Source organism: Indicator indicator, chromosome 5, assembly GCF_027791375.1.
Source record: "Indicator indicator isolate 239-I01 chromosome 5, UM_Iind_1.1, whole genome shotgun sequence".
Taxonomy (NCBI): Eukaryota; Metazoa; Chordata; class Aves; order Piciformes; family Indicatoridae; genus Indicator; species Indicator indicator.
This window is the reverse complement of record NC_072014.1, coordinates 3,838,940-3,859,075: the sequence shown is the minus strand read 5'-3', so window position 1 is coordinate 3,859,075 and position 20,136 is coordinate 3,838,940. Positions and strand designations below refer to the sequence as shown.

At 40.0% G+C, this 20,136-nt stretch overlaps 1 protein-coding gene across 1 annotated transcript in view; it reads left to right on the top strand.

Moving 5' to 3' along the window:
• CALCRL (calcitonin receptor like receptor) overlaps positions 1-20,136 on the top strand; it is a 65,643-nt gene that overhangs the window by 22,850 nt on the left and 22,657 nt on the right. The window contains exons 2-5 of the mRNA XM_054381506.1: positions 14,235-14,331; positions 15,318-15,462; positions 16,713-16,823; positions 17,764-17,876. Coding sequence (XP_054237481.1) covers positions 14,284-14,331; positions 15,318-15,462; positions 16,713-16,823; positions 17,764-17,876 — 417 coding nt within the window. The 5' untranslated portion in view covers positions 14,235-14,283. The remainder of the gene's footprint in view (positions 1-14,234; positions 14,332-15,317; positions 15,463-16,712; positions 16,824-17,763; positions 17,877-20,136) is intronic.

The window sequence follows — 20,136 nt, the reverse complement described above, 5'->3', positions numbered from 1 at the left end:
GCATGTACATGAAATGAAGGAATCTTGTAACGTGTCTTACTAAGTTAAAAGGTGCAGGAATGGATAAAAAAAGGCATGTGAAGATTATTTTTTCATAGTGACTATAAGTACCTCAGTCTGAGACAAATAATTCCTGATAGTTTGATGTCCAAGCTTAGCTACTGAAGTCAGCTAGCAAAACCAGTGAATTATGAGTACCGCAGAAGCTCGTCTATAGAATTACCAACTCAACAAAATGTATTTGAACTTAATTTTGGTAGACATTATCCTTATCAAAGCTTCCCATCAAATCCATGCATTTAGATCCATGGATTAGGGATATTTGAATGTGTGAAATCAGATTGAGAATTCTGTGGTCTGCTTTGTTGTATTAGGTTTTTTTGACTCCTCCAGGAAAATAAGCACAGGATGTGAGTGTGCAGAAAATATGAACACCTATATTAAAGCCACCTAATATTTTCCACGCTTGCAGTGGAAATTTTCAGTTGCTTGTAATTTTGATGAGCTTTCACTGAGATTTTTCCATCTTGTCCTTCTGCCTTTCTACTATTTTTACATTTGGAAGGGAGATAATGTCCTTACATGTGTAAATGCGATATCAAACCCATTTATATGTAATTTATGACAGGAATAGCTATGCCTGATTCTTATTCCTCTGATGTAGTTATAATGCTTGTAATGTTTTATTACATTTGGTATGTAATGTTTCATCCTCATGAAGTACCTTGTCCAAGTGAGACTTGAGTTTATCAAGGCAGTAGGTTTTGTGTCCAATTTATGTAATATTTTTAATGTATGTAGTGAATACTTCAATGTTCATAGCTTCAGTTTGGTTTGCATTCAGGTAAGTCAGGGTGGAATACTGCAAAAGGGTATGGAAAAGTCTGTTTGTAATTAAAGGAACGCTAATTGGACTTTGGGGACTGTGTGTAAGATACACTAGTCTTTCCCACGGCCACACCCAGAGCATATGATCTTTAACTGAATTCATGGAAACATTCACTCTGCTTCCTACAGATTGCAGCTGGCACTGTCTGTAAAATCTCTGCCTCTCAAAGAGCAGAGGATTTTATATGATAATGTACAATGATACATTTCATTCTACTGCAGCGTCGCTACACAGCTCTGTGAAACAGATGGAATGCATTCTGGAAAGACTGTCAGATGCAATGCGGTTATGCAAGAACTCCAGAATCCCAGTAACGGTCATCCTTGGAGCTCTCCTTCAGAGGATGTGAAATAATGCAGTGCTTGACCATCATATGTGTGTGTGGCTTGCAGACTGCATGCCAGTTGAATTGTTAGAGACCCACCAACTGCTTTTGCTGTTTCAAACTTCTAACGTCTTTCCCAACAGCATAAGCTCTGCAAGTAGAATTTCTCAGTGGCACAGAATCACTTTTTGGTTAACAGTATTGAAAGTGCAATAGGATGTCAGCTGGAATATATGGTCAGTTAGACCTGGGCATGACCGCTCCTCAGCTGTTGGCAGTCTCTGGTGTTTCCAAAAAAGTATTCAGACTTTGCAGGAGACGATGGACAAATTTGCAAAGGGTCAATTTCTTAGTGATGGGTAAAATTTCTTCCACCTGAAATAGCACACAAGTGTCAAAGGAATACAAAAGTGTTCCTTCTGTTAGGAAATCTAAGATTTCCTCTTAGATACTCTCCATAGTTAGAGTTAAAGCTTGTCCTCATGTAAAAACTTGAAATATAGAAGATTTCACATCAACATGAGGAGAAACTTCTTTACTGTGAGGGTGACAGAGCACTGGAACAGGCTCCCAGGGAGGTTGTGGTGTCTCCTTCTCTGAGGACTTTCAAAACTCACCTGGATGCATTCCTGTGCAGACTATCCTAAGTAATCCTGCTTTAGCAGGGGGGTTGGATCCGATGATCTCTTGAGGTCCCTTCCATTCTCTGGTATACTGTGATATTGTGAGAAGAGAGATGATTCTTTGAAAAGAAAAGGCACGTTGTCAAAGATAATTGGTAGAGATTACCATATAAATAAGATGATTGGTCAAGTTTACCACATCAATTCTAGTTGGTTGAATATGGCTTTAGCTGTCGTCAGTGCCGTTTGGGGGTATGTATACAGGAAAAGTTGGAGACTCGTGTTTATACTGGTGCCACATCTGTGTTCTCCATGTATGCCATCAGAGTCAGGAATGTATAGGGAAATACCTAAGAGAGGTTAAGTGTAGTCACTTGGTAGCAGTTTGCTTCCCGTTCAAATGATCTCACTTCTTATTTTGCTAAACTGATTAGTTAATTGCTATTATTCTGTAATTAATTTTTAAACTGACAGCAGCTCTAGCAAAACAAGCGTTTCTTCACTCCTTCACTCTATGTCACAGTTCTGCTGATGTCAATATTCTTGTGGATGTGGATGAAGCTGAAGGGAATTCCTATCTGGAAGATTTGGAGACGTTGATGTGTAGTATTTTCCTTAATTTGTCAACATAAATATTAGGATGACAGAAAATGAAGTTGATGTAAAATAATCTTGTCTGTAGCAGTATTTAGATATCTCTCTTTACTTCAAGGAGGTGTAGGTAGAAGACAGGAAAACCTTTTGGTACTCTGCCTGATTTATGGTTACCGTAAGATGATTTCTGCAGATAGTCTGTAAGGAGAATGAGAGGTGTGGAAAAGCTCTGCTTATAAATGTAAGGACAAAACCATTGGCATTGCTTGTAATCTCTCCTTTGAGTACGTGCAATCATTCTTTTCTGCCATTAGAAGTCCTTCACAAGCCTTTGCTGCTCTTTACTGAGTATAGACCCCTGGAAGTCAAAACTTCTGTGTTGGTCTCAAAAAGATGTATATATATTGGTATGCAGCTATAGACTTAAAAGTATGTATGTGCAAGGTAATTTCATTCTATACTGTTGAGATTAATTTTAACTACTTCTGGTTTTTAACTGTATAGAGTCTCACAAACTCCTTTATGGCTGGCATGCTCTACATGAGCCCAGGTTTAAATGTTTGCTGTTAACATGCCATTTTAGGAAAGTAACAGATGAAAAAACATAGGAAAGATGGGAAATATCTGTGGCTAATTAAAAACAAAGGAGACAAGCTTCAGAGCCCTTGAATTCAAAAGGTTGGTTTTGGCTGCTGCTTATTCTTGGCTTTTGCTACAGGATGGATTAGTAGTTTTGATAATTTCGTACAGGGTAAAATGGATTGTCTAATCTTCCAAAGGTGAAATATTCCAGATCTTGCACTTTTGACTTCTGGCATGTGAAAGTTTAAATTTAAGAGGAAATGTTCTGAACTGTGGTGACTTAGGTTGACCTGGTAAAGGCTTTGAAGTATCCAGTGGTTTATTTTGTTTTGAATAAGTAGAACCAAGATAAATTTTTCTCAAGCTGCCTTAAGTCTACCTGAATGTTATTGAAATAATAAATGCATATCCCAGTAAAGAAAATATTAATATTTGGCATGAGCTTCCCATCTGAAGTTTCATTCTCACCCAGACCACAATCATTGCCAGTGAAAACTGCTTTGGGGGTGCTTTAGTTCTTTGTATTATGTCTAAAATAAAAACAAACAAATCCAACAGAAAATATGAAGACTGTAGTGCTTCTGACATTTCCATGGAGAGTTTATATTTGGTTCATCAGTTCTACTCAAGTCATTGACCAATAGTGAACCCAAAGTTAGGACACCAGTTCTGATGCAGTGGTTGCAGCAGTGCTATGTTTGTGCTGGCAGAAGCAGCTCCCTTTCCTGGCCACCTGCTCCTACCCCATCCTGCTTGGAGCTGCTGGTGTGGCATGATCACCTAAAAATTAATAATTTCCTTTTTTTTAAATCACATTTTGAAACTCTGCAAACATTTATTCAAAACTGAAGGAGAGTATATTTATGTGTGAACATTCACATTTCTAAAAGTGAATCTGGAAGAATCTGAAATAAAACCTGTGTGTTCTGTAGAATACACTCAACTGTCAGACTCTGTTGGGGCCAGTGGGAGATAATGCTTGAGTGGTAAGCTCTGAACAAAACAAGTTCTGATGCATTTTGGTTAACCTGTTCTCCCATTCCCATTGCCATGTTCTGACTTGAGAAAAGTCTGTGAACTGTGGAAATGCTGTTCTTGTAAAATTAGCATGTGTCAATGAAGGAATAACAAAACACTTTTAAAACCCAGCCAGCTGAGAAAATGACTTCATGCTGTAAACACTTTCACAAAGAAACCTTTGGATCTCTTTTGGGCCATTACTTGGTAAATAGGATCAAACATTCAAATAAAAACACTGACTGGAAGGGACACACAGAGCAGCAGTTCTCTGCAGCCTTCAAGCAGCAGTGTGTGGGATATAAAGAATCCTTAATATATCTGAACAGTCAATTTATACAAGTGTTAAGGTCTAGTTGATAAATTCATGCTGTCATTGGTTTAGTTCATAATAGTTACAATTTTGTTTGGAAGTGAAAAAAATCTTTGAATACAGTGTATTTTTCACATATATCAAAGAGTATCTCAGGCTGGAAGGGACCCATAAGGATCATCAAATCCAGCTCCTGGCTCCTCACAGGACTCTACCTACTGTTAAACCGTATGACTAAAAGTGTCATCCATAAGTGACTGTATCTAGATAAATATACTCCTGTTGGTTTGGGGTTATTTTTGCAGGTTACACTTCTGTTATTAGTATCAAGAGGCGCATGCTGAGGAAAGCAAGATGGGCAATACTTTTCTCTAAATTTAAGCATGTGATTAGGGTCTTCTGTTCTCTCCCTCAGTCAAAGCAAAGTCAGTATCTGCACTCAGTTAAGGACTGCCCCCACACCCTTCAGTGTTTCCTGAAAGCTTCTCTTAAAATCTTTAGGACATTCAATGGTTTTAATATGCATCTGGAATGAAGCAACAGAATTTAGACTCAGGCAGGAAGATTGGATAGCTCCAGTGGCATACTTGCGATGCCTTGCTATACTGTGTAATTGAGTTTGAAGTCACATCAGTTACGCATCCCTATGAATTTGGGGGGTTGGCTCATGAAGGTTAGTTGCATATGTCTGTGAATATCTTGCTTCAGTTTTAGTTATGGGTGTTTTTGTTGTTGAACACAAAGAATACGGATTGGCAAAGGGCAATGAGGCGTTAAAGTATACCTCGTAAGAATGTGGGAGCTCTCCAACTTTTTCATAGCGTGAAATCTGTGGAAAAGAGAGAATGTCATGAGCAATCCCCTTGTGTTTGAAATAACAACTGGAACATCGTTGCCACAGCATAGCAGTTGCTTTGGAGGAAGAGAAATTTCAGGGAAGTTTACTGAATAGGTTTTTAACTACATTTTGACATTAGCAGGAAATTAATATGATAGAAAACCGGGAAGTGCTGGTGCTAAATAATTTTAATCACTGAATGGAAATTAATATTTCATTATTCTGCTATCATCTTCATTTCTGCTAGTAATTTCCATGATGTTTGATAGTGGCCACTAGCATTTTTATGGATGGCTCTGTTCAGCAGAGCGGCTTTCCTTCAATGTTTCTTTGTACTTGTATGAGCACTAGAGAGTTGAAATGCCCTGGCTTACAGGATACTGACCTGAACTTGGTGACTCATTCCTAACAACATATAGCTATCTTGCTCGGTTTTAGACACCAAGGAACAGTTTAGGTTGGAACTATGGGGTGAAAAGGGTTAAGGCTGTAAAGTGAAGAGTAACAAGTGCTTAAGAATGATAGTCAAATAGTACTCACTGAAAAATCTAATAACTATAAGCTGTTGGAAGTCCCAGCTGCATCTCTGAGAATAAGCCCTGTCAGCCTGTGGTAAAGATTTGCATTGCTAGAATCTCAGCTGCCTTCATTTAACAACCAGTTCCTCATGAGAAGCATTTTGGTGATCAGTATCACTGTATAAGAGAGTGTGAAAAATACTATCATTTAAAAAATGTAAGTAATTGGGGAAATATTATCCTGAGGTTTTTTTGTGTTTTGATGAAATATGCACAGAATCATGTTACTGGGGAACTGATTCCTGCACTAACGATGGTATGTAAGCTGCCAGCTCTCACTCCATCATGACAGGTTAAAACTAAGAAAGCCTGTGGTAGTTCAGAGGCTGTGTGCTCTTAAGAACCACCAAGGGCAGACCTCCAGGAGGTCCAGAGTGTCCAGGCGGTGGACTAGAAGTTGTATTTCATTTGCATAAGTCCTGCATCCCTATAAAAACTGGCTGCAGAATCAGTTTTCTTCCCTTGTCCCTCCCTCCCTCCTCTGGGGAAGCATGCACAGGCTTTTATCTCTCTTGGCGGGGCAGTGAGGCCTAGGGTCAGCCTTGGTAATGCTGCTAATTAGGCCTAGAGTGGCCTAATGGGAGCCTGGAGCTGTCAAGCTGAACTTTTATCTGCATCACGGTGGTGTGGTATGGAGGTTAGAGAGGCTTGGTAGGGAAGGGGCATGAAAGCCTGGGTTGGTTGGCCTGGTTTAAAGGGAGATTTGTGAAAGCTTTGGCTTAATGAACTTCTGTGTTAAGCTCAGACTATGGATTTTGGTGTATTTTATATGCTTTGTACTGTTGTATATAGTTGTGAATAACCCTTCCATTTGAACTCCTGTGGGAGGAGCATTTTTCTTTTGTCCTTTTGGAAGAGGTAAAAGAGCCATCTGTCTCGCTGTAAACCAAGACAAAGTCATGGTGTATTACACTCTCAGGCTCTGATAGAGGTTTCTGTGTAGAAGATAAAATAACCAGTATTTGAGTCAGAAAACACTCTACCCAGGGAAACACTGTGAAATTATTTTGGAAGCATGTAGTATTGCGTCTCTAACTTACCCTAAAGAATTTTACATGGGTTTGATGCTTTCAGCATTCATATGAAGCATTTATTTAGCAAAGCTAGAGAATCCTACTGGATTGTAATTTGAGTCGTTGCCTATCTTTCACGTGCAATTGCAGCATTTGTTACTGCTGGTTTCATGTGGTTTTGAGTTGACAGAAAGTTCATCATGTTTGAGAAGGAGGAGTAGAGTCTTCACAATTAAGAGGAAAGGTGTTGAAAGGACAGAGGCCAAGAGCAGACCAGTCTGTGTAAAAGCAAGGAGGAAATACTCTTACCTTTTTTCGTAAGTGGAAGTCCTGTTGAAAAGAGCCAGCATTGATGCGGTGGACAAAGACACAAAACCATCTTAGCTCTGCAGTCAGCTATGTGGAGAGGAGTGATATTGCCAAGAGCAAAAACTGCAGCTTATTCCAGGGGAAGAACCCTGTGGGTGTTTGCTCCTCCAGACCCTCATGTGGAGGCTTTTGTTGTGGGAGGTTTCTTCTGGTTGTTGGTTGGTTTGTTTTTTAACTGTGTTTTTCTTCTCAAAATTCTTTACAAACCCGTGAACTTCATCCGAACCTGTGAACCAGACAGAAGTGTTAGAAAATAGTGTTTCCTCCTCCCCAGGAAAAACTAGCACCACCATCTCTCTGTGATAGTTTCTTAGGATTTTAGGTATTATTAGAACTGGCCAAGAGTGTGGTCAATTACTGCTAAGAATTTCTGCTGGGTGCAGGAGGCAAAACTTGGCTGAACAGAAGCCAAGAGCTATTAATGGGACAAAGCACAGGACTTATTTAATCTGTGCAATTTTATCTGCAGCTGGTTCTTCACTCTCTGCAAGGCCTCTGGCAAGCAACTAGAGTGATGCAAAAACAATAAACCCCAAAAGATCTGCTTGCTAATAGAGAACATTTTTTACACCTTTATGAACCAGACCTCATTTTCTTCTTGTAATTAACCTGCGACTTTGAAAGATGCAGAACATGTGGCTGAGAAACAATCAGTGAATGCTTTCTCTGAACTACCACCTAAATGCATGATGAAGTTGTTAGAACAGTAAAATGGAGATTTGCCACTAACTTTTTTCTTTAATTGACTCCTCAAGAAGAGAGCAAACGCTGTTGTACCACAACAGCCCCTTGGGGAAAAATCCTGGGGAAAAGTGTGGCATTGATCACTCTGAGGGCAATGCTGTGGGTTCAGAGAATGAGATGTCTAAGGAAACTCCTTATTTATAAACCTGGAGTTTATTTCCTGTAATACTTTATGTGGTGGAATGCTGCATCTCTTTTCCTAATTGCTGTTTCACTTGTGAAGATCTTGGTGCACCCTATGAGCCTCTGCATTCTGCCATGCAAGATGGGATCTCCTTTTATCCCTTTGTAAGCCACTGCATTTCTCAGACAAGCTCTTTTGCAGTGCCCTGTCTTTATGGTGCTGCTTGCTACCAGTTAGTGGTGCACACAACTATCTCTGAGTTGAAAATTACATTAGGAGTTCTTTTGTCTGTTTATTCTGTTTTTCTGTCTGACATGTGCCCCATCTGAGTTGAAGAGAGGAGGTCACAGCAGGGATTTGGAAGAATAACTGCAGTGAGGATAGAAATGTCCTCTTACAGCAGTTCCATAAGCATCACATTTGAGTTGTACCAGTGTTTCAAACCAGCCTAGTAAGTGAAATCTTGTTTACTGTAAAATAACAGCAACATATGGGTCTGATGTATTTGGGTAACGTGGTGTTCCTTCAAGGGAAGGAGAACACATTTGGAAAAAAACAAGCCCTGTCACTAACTGAATGAACAGTGCAGTGAAACCTGTTGGAAGCTGTGAGGAGCTTACAGTTCTAAACAGAAAAAAAGGTCTGAGGATCAAACTCTTATTTTCTGTCTTGCCTGTTTTAAGAGTCTATAACTGCTGATGGTCTTAGTTCACAGTGGCAGTGGGTAGGAAATTCTAGTTTCCTGCAGCTGTGCTGCCCACACTTCAGTGGATTTGTTCCATAGCTATTATTTTTGATCCTTCTTGACTGTAAGTATTAGGAAGATGGAGTAAATCCCACACATGCACTGTGACACCATCAGAGCAGGTTGGTCCACATTGCGGCAGAAGTGGTTCCTCAGATGTGAGAAAATTGATTAGGGAGATTTCCAAATTGTCCTGCATTGCTCCTAAGTGTGGCAATTTTGTAGTCTACTTTCAGGTTTAGATGAATCTGCTGTATGTTAACGTTCAGCAAGTATTGCTCAGAGCCATTTCAGTGGAAGAGATTCTGCCCCTCTGCAGGCAGAGTATTTCCCAGAAAGTTTATGTGAGTGAAGGTGTAAATCAAGGCTCTATGTTTGTAGTTCCATTTGAGACTAGGCTTGGGTTTTGTCTGTGTATTACAGCAATTCAAATTAGGGACGCTTGAAAAGGGTTTGACATTTTCCAGTTTTGGGCTGAAACAAACAAGCATTGCCTGGGGTTTTAAATACTTTGAGCTGTATGCCTCCCTCTAAAAAGAACCACAAATAACAAAAGAGCGTGTATAGCTATGTCTGAGAGAGATGAAAACGAAACCAAACTGGAGAGTGCTGGAGCAAGAAGGGGCTTGTGGTGGTGATCAGGAAAATGCTCTGATCCTCATTTTCAGTCAGGAAGGCCAGACATCTGTGTTTGCATATGTTCAACTTCAGCGTTGTGTGATTGTAGCACGCTAAAAGAGATGTAATTTACAGTGGAACAGGTTGCCCAGGGAGCTTGTGGATGCACCATCTCTGGAGGTGTTCAAGGCCAGGTTGGAGGGGGCTTTGAGCAACCTGGTCTAGTGAAAGGTGTTCCTGCCCATGGCAGGAGGTTGGAATTAGATGATGTTTAAAGTCCCTTCCAACCTGAACCAACTGCTTAAGGTAGAAGCTGCCTGAGTTTTGTCTTCTGTACTAAATGTGTTCAGGTGATTTAAGTTCCAAAAATTCCTTTCCTTGATGAATACTTTTTTAACCCTTTTGCTGTAGTTTTGGAATGGGAAATGTTTGGAGCACAGCAAAGATGGCATTTATTCCTGGGAGGGTGGGAAAAGGTTAAAATCAGAAACAGTTGATGAGGCAGGATGGCTGGGTAGAGAAAGCAGGAGGAAGAGAAATGTGAGCATGAGAAGGTTAAAGCTATACCAGTGACTATTTTGACTGAGTTCAGCATGCGGTTCCTTTTGAATTCCTCCTCCTTCAGTAGATGTCACTGCTATCAGTGGCAAACATTGATATGTGCCTTTGCAGTATCAATTTGGATAACAGAGAACATAATGAAAAGGAAAAACAGGCAGTTCCTGTTCCTATTTTAAAACTATGAATATATAGATACATATCTTTTCTAATTATCACAACGTGCTCTGAAAATAAAAATGGGATTTTGAAGATCTGATTTGCCATTGCAATTCCCCATTCTCTTCCCACTGATGTTCCCTTTTACTGGGAAATGATTTGAGCCAGAGGATTGCAAGTGTTGAGTTCACTGACTTAGTTCCATTCAATATTTATCATGTAAATCACGATCCTGCTGGCTGTCCTTCAGATCCCCACTGTCACAGAGTCAGAGGATTCTGTCTAAGCTTCCACGATCTTTTCCCTTGGGCTAGCATTTAATGCACTGAAATTCATCTCAATCCAGCACAGTTGTGTTCTGTTCCTCACACTAAAATTGTCAAACATATTTAATAGCAGAACAACTTGGGAAGCATTATTATTTAAAGAAACCTAAGAATGGGTTCCTTTTATTATTTATTTATTTTCCTTGTGTATCTAACAGTTCCCATCTCTGAGAAGCAGAGAACCTTCTGAGAATCGTATTTGTTTTGCATCTCATCAGAACAGATGTTTAATAAAAGCAGCCTGACTTTCTTGGCAATACTGGCTTGCTACCTCAGTCAGTGGACTACGTTACTGTGAAAGTTCTTGTCCAAGCTAACTGGAATAAATGTGGAGTGAATGAATTCATGTAATGATGCAAGAAGTGCTTTTGTGAAGTCCAAACAGACATCTGAATGACCTTCATCTTGCATTTTGTATATAAGTCTGAAAGTAGGATGTGATTGGCTTTCCAGGCTGCAAGTGCACACTGCTGGCTCCTGTTGAGCTTCTCATCCTTCAGCAACCCCAAGTCCTTTTCTTCAGGGCTACTCTCATGCCAGTCTGTGCCCAGCCTGCATTGGTGCTTGGGATTGCCCTGACCCAGATGCAGGACCTTGCATTTGGTATTGTGGTTGTCATAGGTCCACCTCTCCAGCGTGTCCAGGTCCCTCTGGATGGATCCCTTCCCTCCAGCGTGTCTGCTGCACCACACAGTTTGGTGTCGTCAGCAAACTTGCTGAGGGTGCACTCAGTGCCACTGTCCATGTCGCCAACAAAGATGTTGAACAAGACTGGTCCCAGTACTGATCCCTGAGGGACTCCATTTGTCCACGTGGACATGGACCCATTGACAGCCACTCTTTTGGGTGCAGCCATCAAGCCAGTTCTTTATCCACTGAATGGTCCATCCATCAAAACCAGACTTTACCAACTTGGAGACCAGGATGTTGTGTGGGACAGTGTCCAAGGCTTTGCTCAGGTCCAGGTAAATAATTAAGCAGTGGTTACTGGAATCATGGATAGGAAATGTCTATAAAACCAGTAGACGTGAAAAGATTTGGATCATTAAAGAAACCAAGCTAAGGAGTGGCTTTTGATGCTGTGAAACAGAAACAGTGGACTGTGGATCAAAGCAGGTAAATTCTGCCTTTGTTTGCTTGGTGTTGCATCTTTTAAGTAAATACGCATAAGCAAGATTAAATGAGAGCAATATACGAACATTTCAAATTTGCCACCCAGCATCTGTTTTACTCTAAGGATTTTTGCAACTATTGTAGAGAAAATCCATTTGGAACTCTTGTACACATATATAGAAAGCTTACCTTAATTGTGGGTGCTGTGTTCTGCTTGACTGATCTCTTTGCTTGTCCTGTGCACATCATTTATGGAGTTTAACCCTCTGTAGATGAGCTTTGGCATACTTCGGACACTCAATTACTTTGCAACCAAGTAGTTAATTTCAAGTCCCTTAGGCGGCCAGTGTTTTCTTTCCCATCCTAAGTCAACAAACACAACCATAAGTGAATGAAATTTCTGAGAGGGTTGAATTCATCTCCCTTGCCCCCAATTATCCTGCAGAAGTAAAACCATATTGCCTGCTAATTTAGGTATCTCTATTAGTATTTTGTTTTCAGTCACCTTTGTTACTTTGGGTTTTCTTTATTTAACAGACAGCGGGCTTTGCATTTGCCTATTCACCGTAGTTCTCATCAGATGTGGATTTTAGTGTCTTGCTGACTTACCTGTGCAGCTTCCAGCAATCAGTGGTAGAGGATTGCATGCCAGTGGTAAAAATAGAGGAAAGATTACTGATGCAGCTTTAGCCTGGGTTCAACAGGCACAACAGGCACCGATTTTACAGCACGCTTCTTGTCTTTGCATCAAGCTGTACAATAAACAGTACTTTGTAGTCGGTACATTCGACAAAATACTGCTTTTATTGTACTGCCATTGTGTCAAGAGGATGAGATTTTTTGTAAAATTACCTCTGCTGGCCAATGCAGTCTCAGTTTTTTGTCAGGACGGGGCATATGACTGATGGATGAGAAACCCTTCCAAAGGCAAGAGCAAGTGTGATCGGAGGGAGAATGTGGCTTGGGTCAGGAAGCAAGTTTGTGTGGGCACTAAGTTCCCAACGGCACTCTTCGTTCCATAGCAGTGGGAGCTCTGAGCTAGTTATACGAGGGATCTTTGAGGTACATGAGTTTTATATCTTAAGTAGCAAGGTGTTATTGTTAGTGAATTAATCTGTGCAAAGGAGCTAAACTCACTCAGATGTGGTCCCCTTTGTTTTGGCTAATAATAGCTTTGGTAATGCTAGTACAGTGGAATACTCAGGTTTTGAAAGGTGGTTTAGTTGTAAGGACTTAATTGAAATGTGTGTGCGAGAATATCTTATCTCAGCTTTGTGACCTTCTTGAGATACTTAAGGACACAGTGAAGTACCATGTGAGAAATCCCTTACTTCCCTTTCTTTTGAGTGAGTTGTCACAGCATGGTTATGCTTCATAGATGGTCTTAGTAATTTTTTTTTTGGTGCATTTTAGGCTTCAGGAATTAATTATAGTCTGTACTGTAAAAGGATTATAGCAGCTTTGTTTAGGTCTGTTCTTCCCCAAACTACAGATACCGTAACTAGTTTATAGCTACTACAGATACCGTAACTAGTTTATAGCTACTACAGATACCGTAACTAGTTTATAGCTACTACAGATACCGTAACTAGTTTATAGCTACTACAGATACCGTAACTAGTTTATAGCTACTACAGATACCGTAACTAGTTTATAGCTACTACAGATACCGTAACTAGTTTATAGCTACTACAGATACCGTAACTAGTTTATAGCTACTACAGATACCGTAACTAGTTTATAGCTACTACAGATACCGTAACTAGTTTATAGCTACTACAGATACCGTAACTAGTTTATAGCTACTACAGATACCGTAACTAGTTTATAGCTACTACAGATACCGTAACTAGTTTATAGCTACTACAGATACCGTAACTAGTTTATAGCTACTACAGATACCGTAACTAGTTTATAGCTACTACAGATACCGTAACTAGTTTATAGCTACTACAGATACCGTAACTAGTTTACAGCCTACAGTGCTTGGATTGCCTTTGTTATCCTTGCAAAGTTGTAACTTCAAGATAAAGTGGCTGTTCACTAGATCAGTTCTTCCAGAAATGGCAAAATCAAAAAGCAGCCAGTATGAAGAGAACAGGAAATAATTGTGTGTGTATATGTGTGAAAGTCTAAGTCTGCTTTCCAGGAACCTTTGCTGTTTGTTGTGGGTGCCCAGAGGCAGAGATACCAAGGAGTCAACTAGTGTGCAGGGCTAATGTTAGAGATCTGTTAGAGCTGATAGGAGCTAACTGAGGATACAAACCCTCTGGAGAGTCTGTGTTAGGTGAGGTGGTGGAGGCAGCAGTGCAGGAAGAGCTCTGCTGCTGGGGGGGGTCTCTCTCTCTCTGCTGCTGGGGGGGGTCTCTCTCTCTCTGCTGCTGGGGGGGGGTCTCTCTCTCTCTGCTGCTGGGGGGGGGGTCTCTCTCTCTCTGCTGCTGGGGGGGGGGTCTCTCTCTCTCTGCTGCTGGGGGGGGGGTCTCTCTCTCTCTGCTGCTGGGGGGGGGTCTCTGTCTCTCTGCTGCTGGGGGGGGGTCTCTCTCTCTGCTGCTGGGTATGAATGCATTTTTTCACATGGCATCACTGTGCATGAATGAAATTGGGAGGACCTACACTGATTTGTTTTCATTCAGAAAGAAAATATGAAAGCTTTTATCAGGTTTAGCTTTTGTAAATTACTAAATTTTGTCTTTTTTTCCATTTCAGTTTGAGTTCATTCAACTACAATATAAAATTCACTGCCCCAGATAGAAAGATGACAAAGCAGTGGATCACATTTTTGCTGTTCTTATCGGTTGCTTTGGTGAGTCTTAATTTTGTAAATCATTTCTAATTTTAACAAGTGTGTTACTAATGTGGAAATGCAGGAACAACTAATTTTGTGTTCAAAAGTAGTTTCTGCACAGCAGGATCTTTATCTACCTTCTGTTCTCCTTTTAATTCTGTGGTAAAATGACGGAAATAATACTTATCTTTGCTGAACCCAGCATATCCTTCTTGAGCAGAGAACTTTACAGTAAGAGCTGACAAGATGTGAGCTCTGCTCTGCAGACCCCAGGACGAGTGGAGACATGCAGCTTAGATTCAGAGGACATCCTCAGAACTTTTCGTTTCACCCCTCATGACAGTGGTGCAGGATTTCAGTCTGCAGCTTTGTTTTGCCATCAAGTTTGGTAGCTTCCCATAAAATATTTAACTTTTCAAAATGCATGTAAAAGGTTCAAGTTCTTAGCAACTTTTTTGGAAGTTGTTGTTTTATTATTTTTAGTAACTGTAAAAGTGGATGCTATGTCTTTTGAATACCTTTTGTGTTCTGAGGGTCGACTTTGTCTCACAAGGTTAGAGAGGAACTAGATAGCTCTAAAACAGCCAAAAGTTTCAATGCATTCAGTATATGGAAACCCTTTTGTTCATAAAGGATCAATTTGAGCCTGAGTCAAATGCCTTCTAGACGAATGTGACTTGGATATACTTTACTGGATTTTGCCAAAGCTGCTTATATACTTGTGACTGTCTCAGTGCTTCCTAGGCATCTTTTCGTTGTTATTTTACAGATCTTGCAGATTGTTACTTCCCCTGGCTCATTCAGGAGAATAGTTATCAAGATTCAGTAGTAAGAATCACTAAATCAACCAGAAAAACACACAATCATATTGTCAGTAATAAGATTTGAAGATCATTTTCCTTCGTTAAAACAGAATTTAAAATATCATGTTTGAAAGACTAATTTAAGAAGTTTATGTTGGAGTTTGTACAAGACTTGCTAAAAAGAAGCCCTTTTCCTCTTAGTTCTTCTCCACAGCTATTCCATCAGAAGGGCATCAGAATATGACAGAGGACTTCGCTCAGCTGAGTGTTACACGGAATAAAATCATGACAGCACAGTATGAATGCTACCAGAAAATTATGCAAGATCCTATTCACAGGAAAGAAGGTAGAGATTATTTTCTTACAAGGTTTTACAAAGGCAAATGGCCAACAGATACAATTTTGGCAATTCAGGATCCATTAGTCACATAAATTTCCTGTCTTGGGCTGTAACTGTATTTGTGCAATTTGTTTAGAAACATCACTTTGGGATTCATGAAGATAAAGTGATACATTCTATTACCTGTCCATAGCACCTCATCTGATGTAACACAAAGCTTTTCTTTCTGATGGGATAAGAAAGCATTAGTCTGAATAGATATCCTGGATAAGAAATTTATTTCATTACATGCTTTTATAAAACCTCTTTCTCCCTGCTCACATCTGCCCTTAAAAATGCGAAGCATCTTCATACACATAATTTCCCTGCTCTGAGACTTGTTTTGGTGTCAGCAATGCTTTTTCTGATCACTCATTCAGAGCTAAGCTCAGTAACTCTAACCTGTCACTGTGTCTATTCTTTCTGACTTTTAATTTCTGTTGACATTGAAATGCTGCTGAGGCAAGAAGAGGTAATTACATTCCTTTACAATGAGTTTTTTCTCTTCTGAAATGATTCTATGGAGGAACTGAATGTTTGGAGGTCAGAAATGGATATGAGTATTACATTGTAAACTTATGTCCAGCCTGAGACATCACAGCTTCAGAAGGATCTGGACAAATTGGAAAATTCCCAGATAAGAAGAGAAAGAATTACATGGTGTTTGAGAAATGCAGCCTTGGAGGTGGGGGCATGATTGATTTTGTTAAAAGAAAACTGAAGGAAGATGCTAAAAACATCTTGAAATCTGTAGAGAGGGTCAGTTGTTTTGGATGTCTTTTGGGAAGGATTTGTTTATGAAACCCCAGCTCATTCTCAAGAGAGATTTATTTGAGATAGTGAAGTTTGTGTGAGTGCAGTGAGGCACTGAAACAGGCTCTTGAGGGACACTCAGGATCGTCTCTCCCAGGAGCACTTAGAGAAGTGTCTGTTCACAGTGCTGCAGACTCAGCTCTGCCTGATGCAGAGGAGCTGCAGCTGCTGCCCAGCCAGGCTTTCTGATGCTTCTAGCAGCCCAGGGTGTTTTCAGTCAGCTAGTAAGCATATGCCTAGGCTTGGTATACATCCAAAGCATAATAAATTGAGCTTAAGACTCAATGTGCATATTGACTCATTGCTGTAAGTGAGAAACATCCATTCTGCAGTCTTACACCTTACTTTGGAGAGACTGCTACAAAAAAGGGGCATTTTATTATTGGCTCTCCATTGGCTTGCAGGGCCTTATTGCAACAGGACGTGGGATGGCTGGTTGTGCTGGAGTGATGTTGCTGCCGGAACTGTGTCAGTACAGCGCTGTCCTGACTACTTCCAGGATTTCAACCCATCAGGTAAGTGTGCTGGGCTTCTACATCAACATTTTTCTTAATAAAATGAGGTTTTCGGTGTTTCATGCCCCACTCAAGTCACTAATGCTCCAGAATTTCAGTAACTCCAAACCCATCATTTGCATTTTCCCTTTATCACATAGAAAACGGGCAAGTTACTTATTTCCCTTTAGGAAATATCTCCTTGAGAGACTCTATAGATTAAGGAAATAAAAATTGGTAATTATTTTCATCTTAGAGATGAGCATTTCTCTTGGGCAGACAAGCAAAATTATGTTTTTTGTTCTTTTATTTCGGTTTAGCAATTGAAGTCATGAAGAGTTTCTCCCACAAGTGAATCTCTTCCGTTTCTGTATGATAAACTTTGCATCTGTGAGCAGTGGCAAATGTCACAGACTTCCACTCTTGTCTCCTTCTGCTGCCTTTGGTATTTCCCAGGGTCCTTTCATGCCTCTTTCTATTTGACAGTAGAACCTAATTATGTGGTCCTAGAAATTTTCCAGTTTGGTCCTTGAGCAACATCTCTATGAATGTTTTCCTGCCTATCCAATCATAATTTACAATGGTAGCATGTTTGACTTCAGTTTAGATTTTAGATGTAAACCAAACCATTATATATTCTTGTCATTTTATCTGGTAGTTTTCTAACAGTCAGCTGGAGACATTTTGTTACTTACTAGATTGGAGGAGGGAAATCTATTTGTTTTCTTAAGAAAGCTACATCATCAGTTGCCCTTGCCAAGCAAAAGCAGTGGCCTCTAGTTTCTCAGAATTCATAGTAACAAGCAATGTCTCTCTGGTCATATTAATAAAGCTGTCATTTGTTTGCCAATCTTTCTTTATTAAATACTCAACATCACAAAACAGAACTTCAGTGCTGTCTGTGTTTTTCTTTTGTTTGTCTTTTTTGTTTTGTTTTTCTTTCCATCTGATTTGACTGTAGAAAAAGTTACAAAGATTTGTGATCCCAGTGGAAATTGGTTTAGACACCCAGAAAGCAACAGGACGTGGACGAACTATACCCAGTGTAATATCTACACACATGAAAAAGTGAAGGTAAGAAAGGAGTGATGCACGCTACAGTGTCAAGAAACTGATCTGAAAAACTTCACAGATTTAAAAACTGGAGTAGCAGCAGCAGAACTGGTGCAATATCACAATGCAGTAAGAAACCTTGTTGAATGAAAAGGATGAATTGTGCCAGACAGACTCAATACCCCCAAGCTACCTGCTGGGGTTACAGTTTTGCTTATGAGTGTTTTAAATGTGTAGGTACAAGTACTTGTAGGTCATCCACAGTCATCTGCTGGCAACCATCTACTGGTATGCCTTATAAGAGCAGGCCTTTATGTTTTGCTGTGTGATTTTGAAGTAAGCTCCAAGTTCAGCAGAACTGCAGGAAGTTTGCACATCTCCAGAAGGCATGCTGAGCACAGGGGCTTTTCCAATTAACTCATCATGACAGATTTTCAGCAGCTGCACAACCAAAGTTTTACTTGGGATTAATACATCTCAAAGGCAGCCTTATGCAAGAGTTCAGATGTTTGGGGGTTTGTTTTCATGTTTTTTTTTTTTCCTCCGTGTGAAAAGTAGATAGTTTTGGTTTGGTTTACAAGAGCATAGGCAAGCTGTAGTTGAGTAGATGCACCACAGCATCTTTGGATGCCAAAGGGAGTTAAATGATGCAAAGTCTTAGGAGTTGGTTTTCCTTGTGGTCCTTTTCCTGTGTGTGTCTTGTGTCTTGGCTCCCAAGTGCTATTTTCTTCAGTTTCTGAGATGTTAAGCTGGTCACATGAATGGAAAGTATGTATTTCCAGTTGAAGTGAAATTTTGCAGACATCCAAAATTACTACAGGCCAGGAAGCAAAATACTTTGAGAGAGTTGTTTTCTGTATATCAAAGGTCCAGTCTACGCACACACAGACCCCTGTGGAGACTCTCAAGGCAACCTGATGTAGTTGAGGATGTCCCTGCTTTACTGCAGAGGGGTTTGAAGGTTCTTTCCAACCCAGACCATTCTATGATATGTATAGATGATATTTTCATAGACTTCAGATTATCCTGAAGATGCTAATCCAGTCACAGGTTAAAAAAAAAGGAAAATAAATTTTAAAAATTTGGTAACCCTCTAAATTGTTTCTTGGTGAAATACTCTGTGATATGTGACGTTATAATAAATAAAACTGCATATTTGCCACCCCTCCACCTAGTATTCTTTATGTTTATGAAGCATTCAGCTGTGGTAAGAAGTAGTAAATTGAAACTGTTAATGCCAAAGAATTAGGAATATAAAATGTAGGTCAGGATAGGCCATAAATTGCTTTTGGAGCTCATGGAAAAAGAGATCAATAATAGGAGATTGAGCCAAGAATACTGACATCTCTTAGGGATCCTAACTGCCTGTATTGGTGCTGCAAGAGTGCTTTAGGGTGTTTACCTAGAAACCAGACTAAGAAAAGGAGGTCATAGGTGATAATGAGGCACTTGAGTATTGCTTTTCCTCAAATCCTGAGACACTGATGGACGTGCTAATGACAGAGATGCTGCAGTTCATTGGTTCTTGCTAATATTTGGCTGGAATCTGAGAGAATGTTACTGAGACAGAAGCAGATCCATGCAAGTCCTTCTTTATGAATAAAGAGCTCATTGCCCTCAGGCTCTTTTGCCAGCACATTTCAACTCTGTTGTGCATCAGAAGCTATTGTTTAACTGGAATAATAGCTCTGAAGAAAGCCTTGCTGCTTGCTGCTGTTCTATGTGGTGTTCTGTTAAGCAGCATTATCTTTTCACTTTGCTTTGCAGGGGTTAGGTAATGCAGAGTGAATGTGAGTGTTGCCCATTGCTGTGTGTAACCAGCAACCCCTGCTGTACCACTGTCCTGTGCCAGCCTTTTTAAAGCTTTTACCTGCAGTCTTTTGATATTATTTCAAAAGTCAGTAGCTGCAGCAAGCTGCAGTTAGTCTTTTAATGTGGAATAATAAATTCAGAGGACCCATACAGTTTGGGTGCATGAGCATTTCTGTTTCATTTTCATAGAGCAACCAAATAGGTCTGCTTTGTTGTCGTACTGTAAGATTCAACCTGAAAAATCTTCATTTCTTTATGTGCACAATAATAGTCTTGCATTTAGAGAGGAACAAGAGAAATTTTGTGAAGCAGATTCCAAGACTGAAAGCAGGGAGTTGTTTACTAGTAGAACTTGATATATTTATTAACTCAAAGAATTAATGAAAACCTGTTGCATATCTGAACCTAACAGTTCCTCATTTTTACCTTTTGTATCTACTGAGCTTTTTCATAACTCTGTAATGTGGCT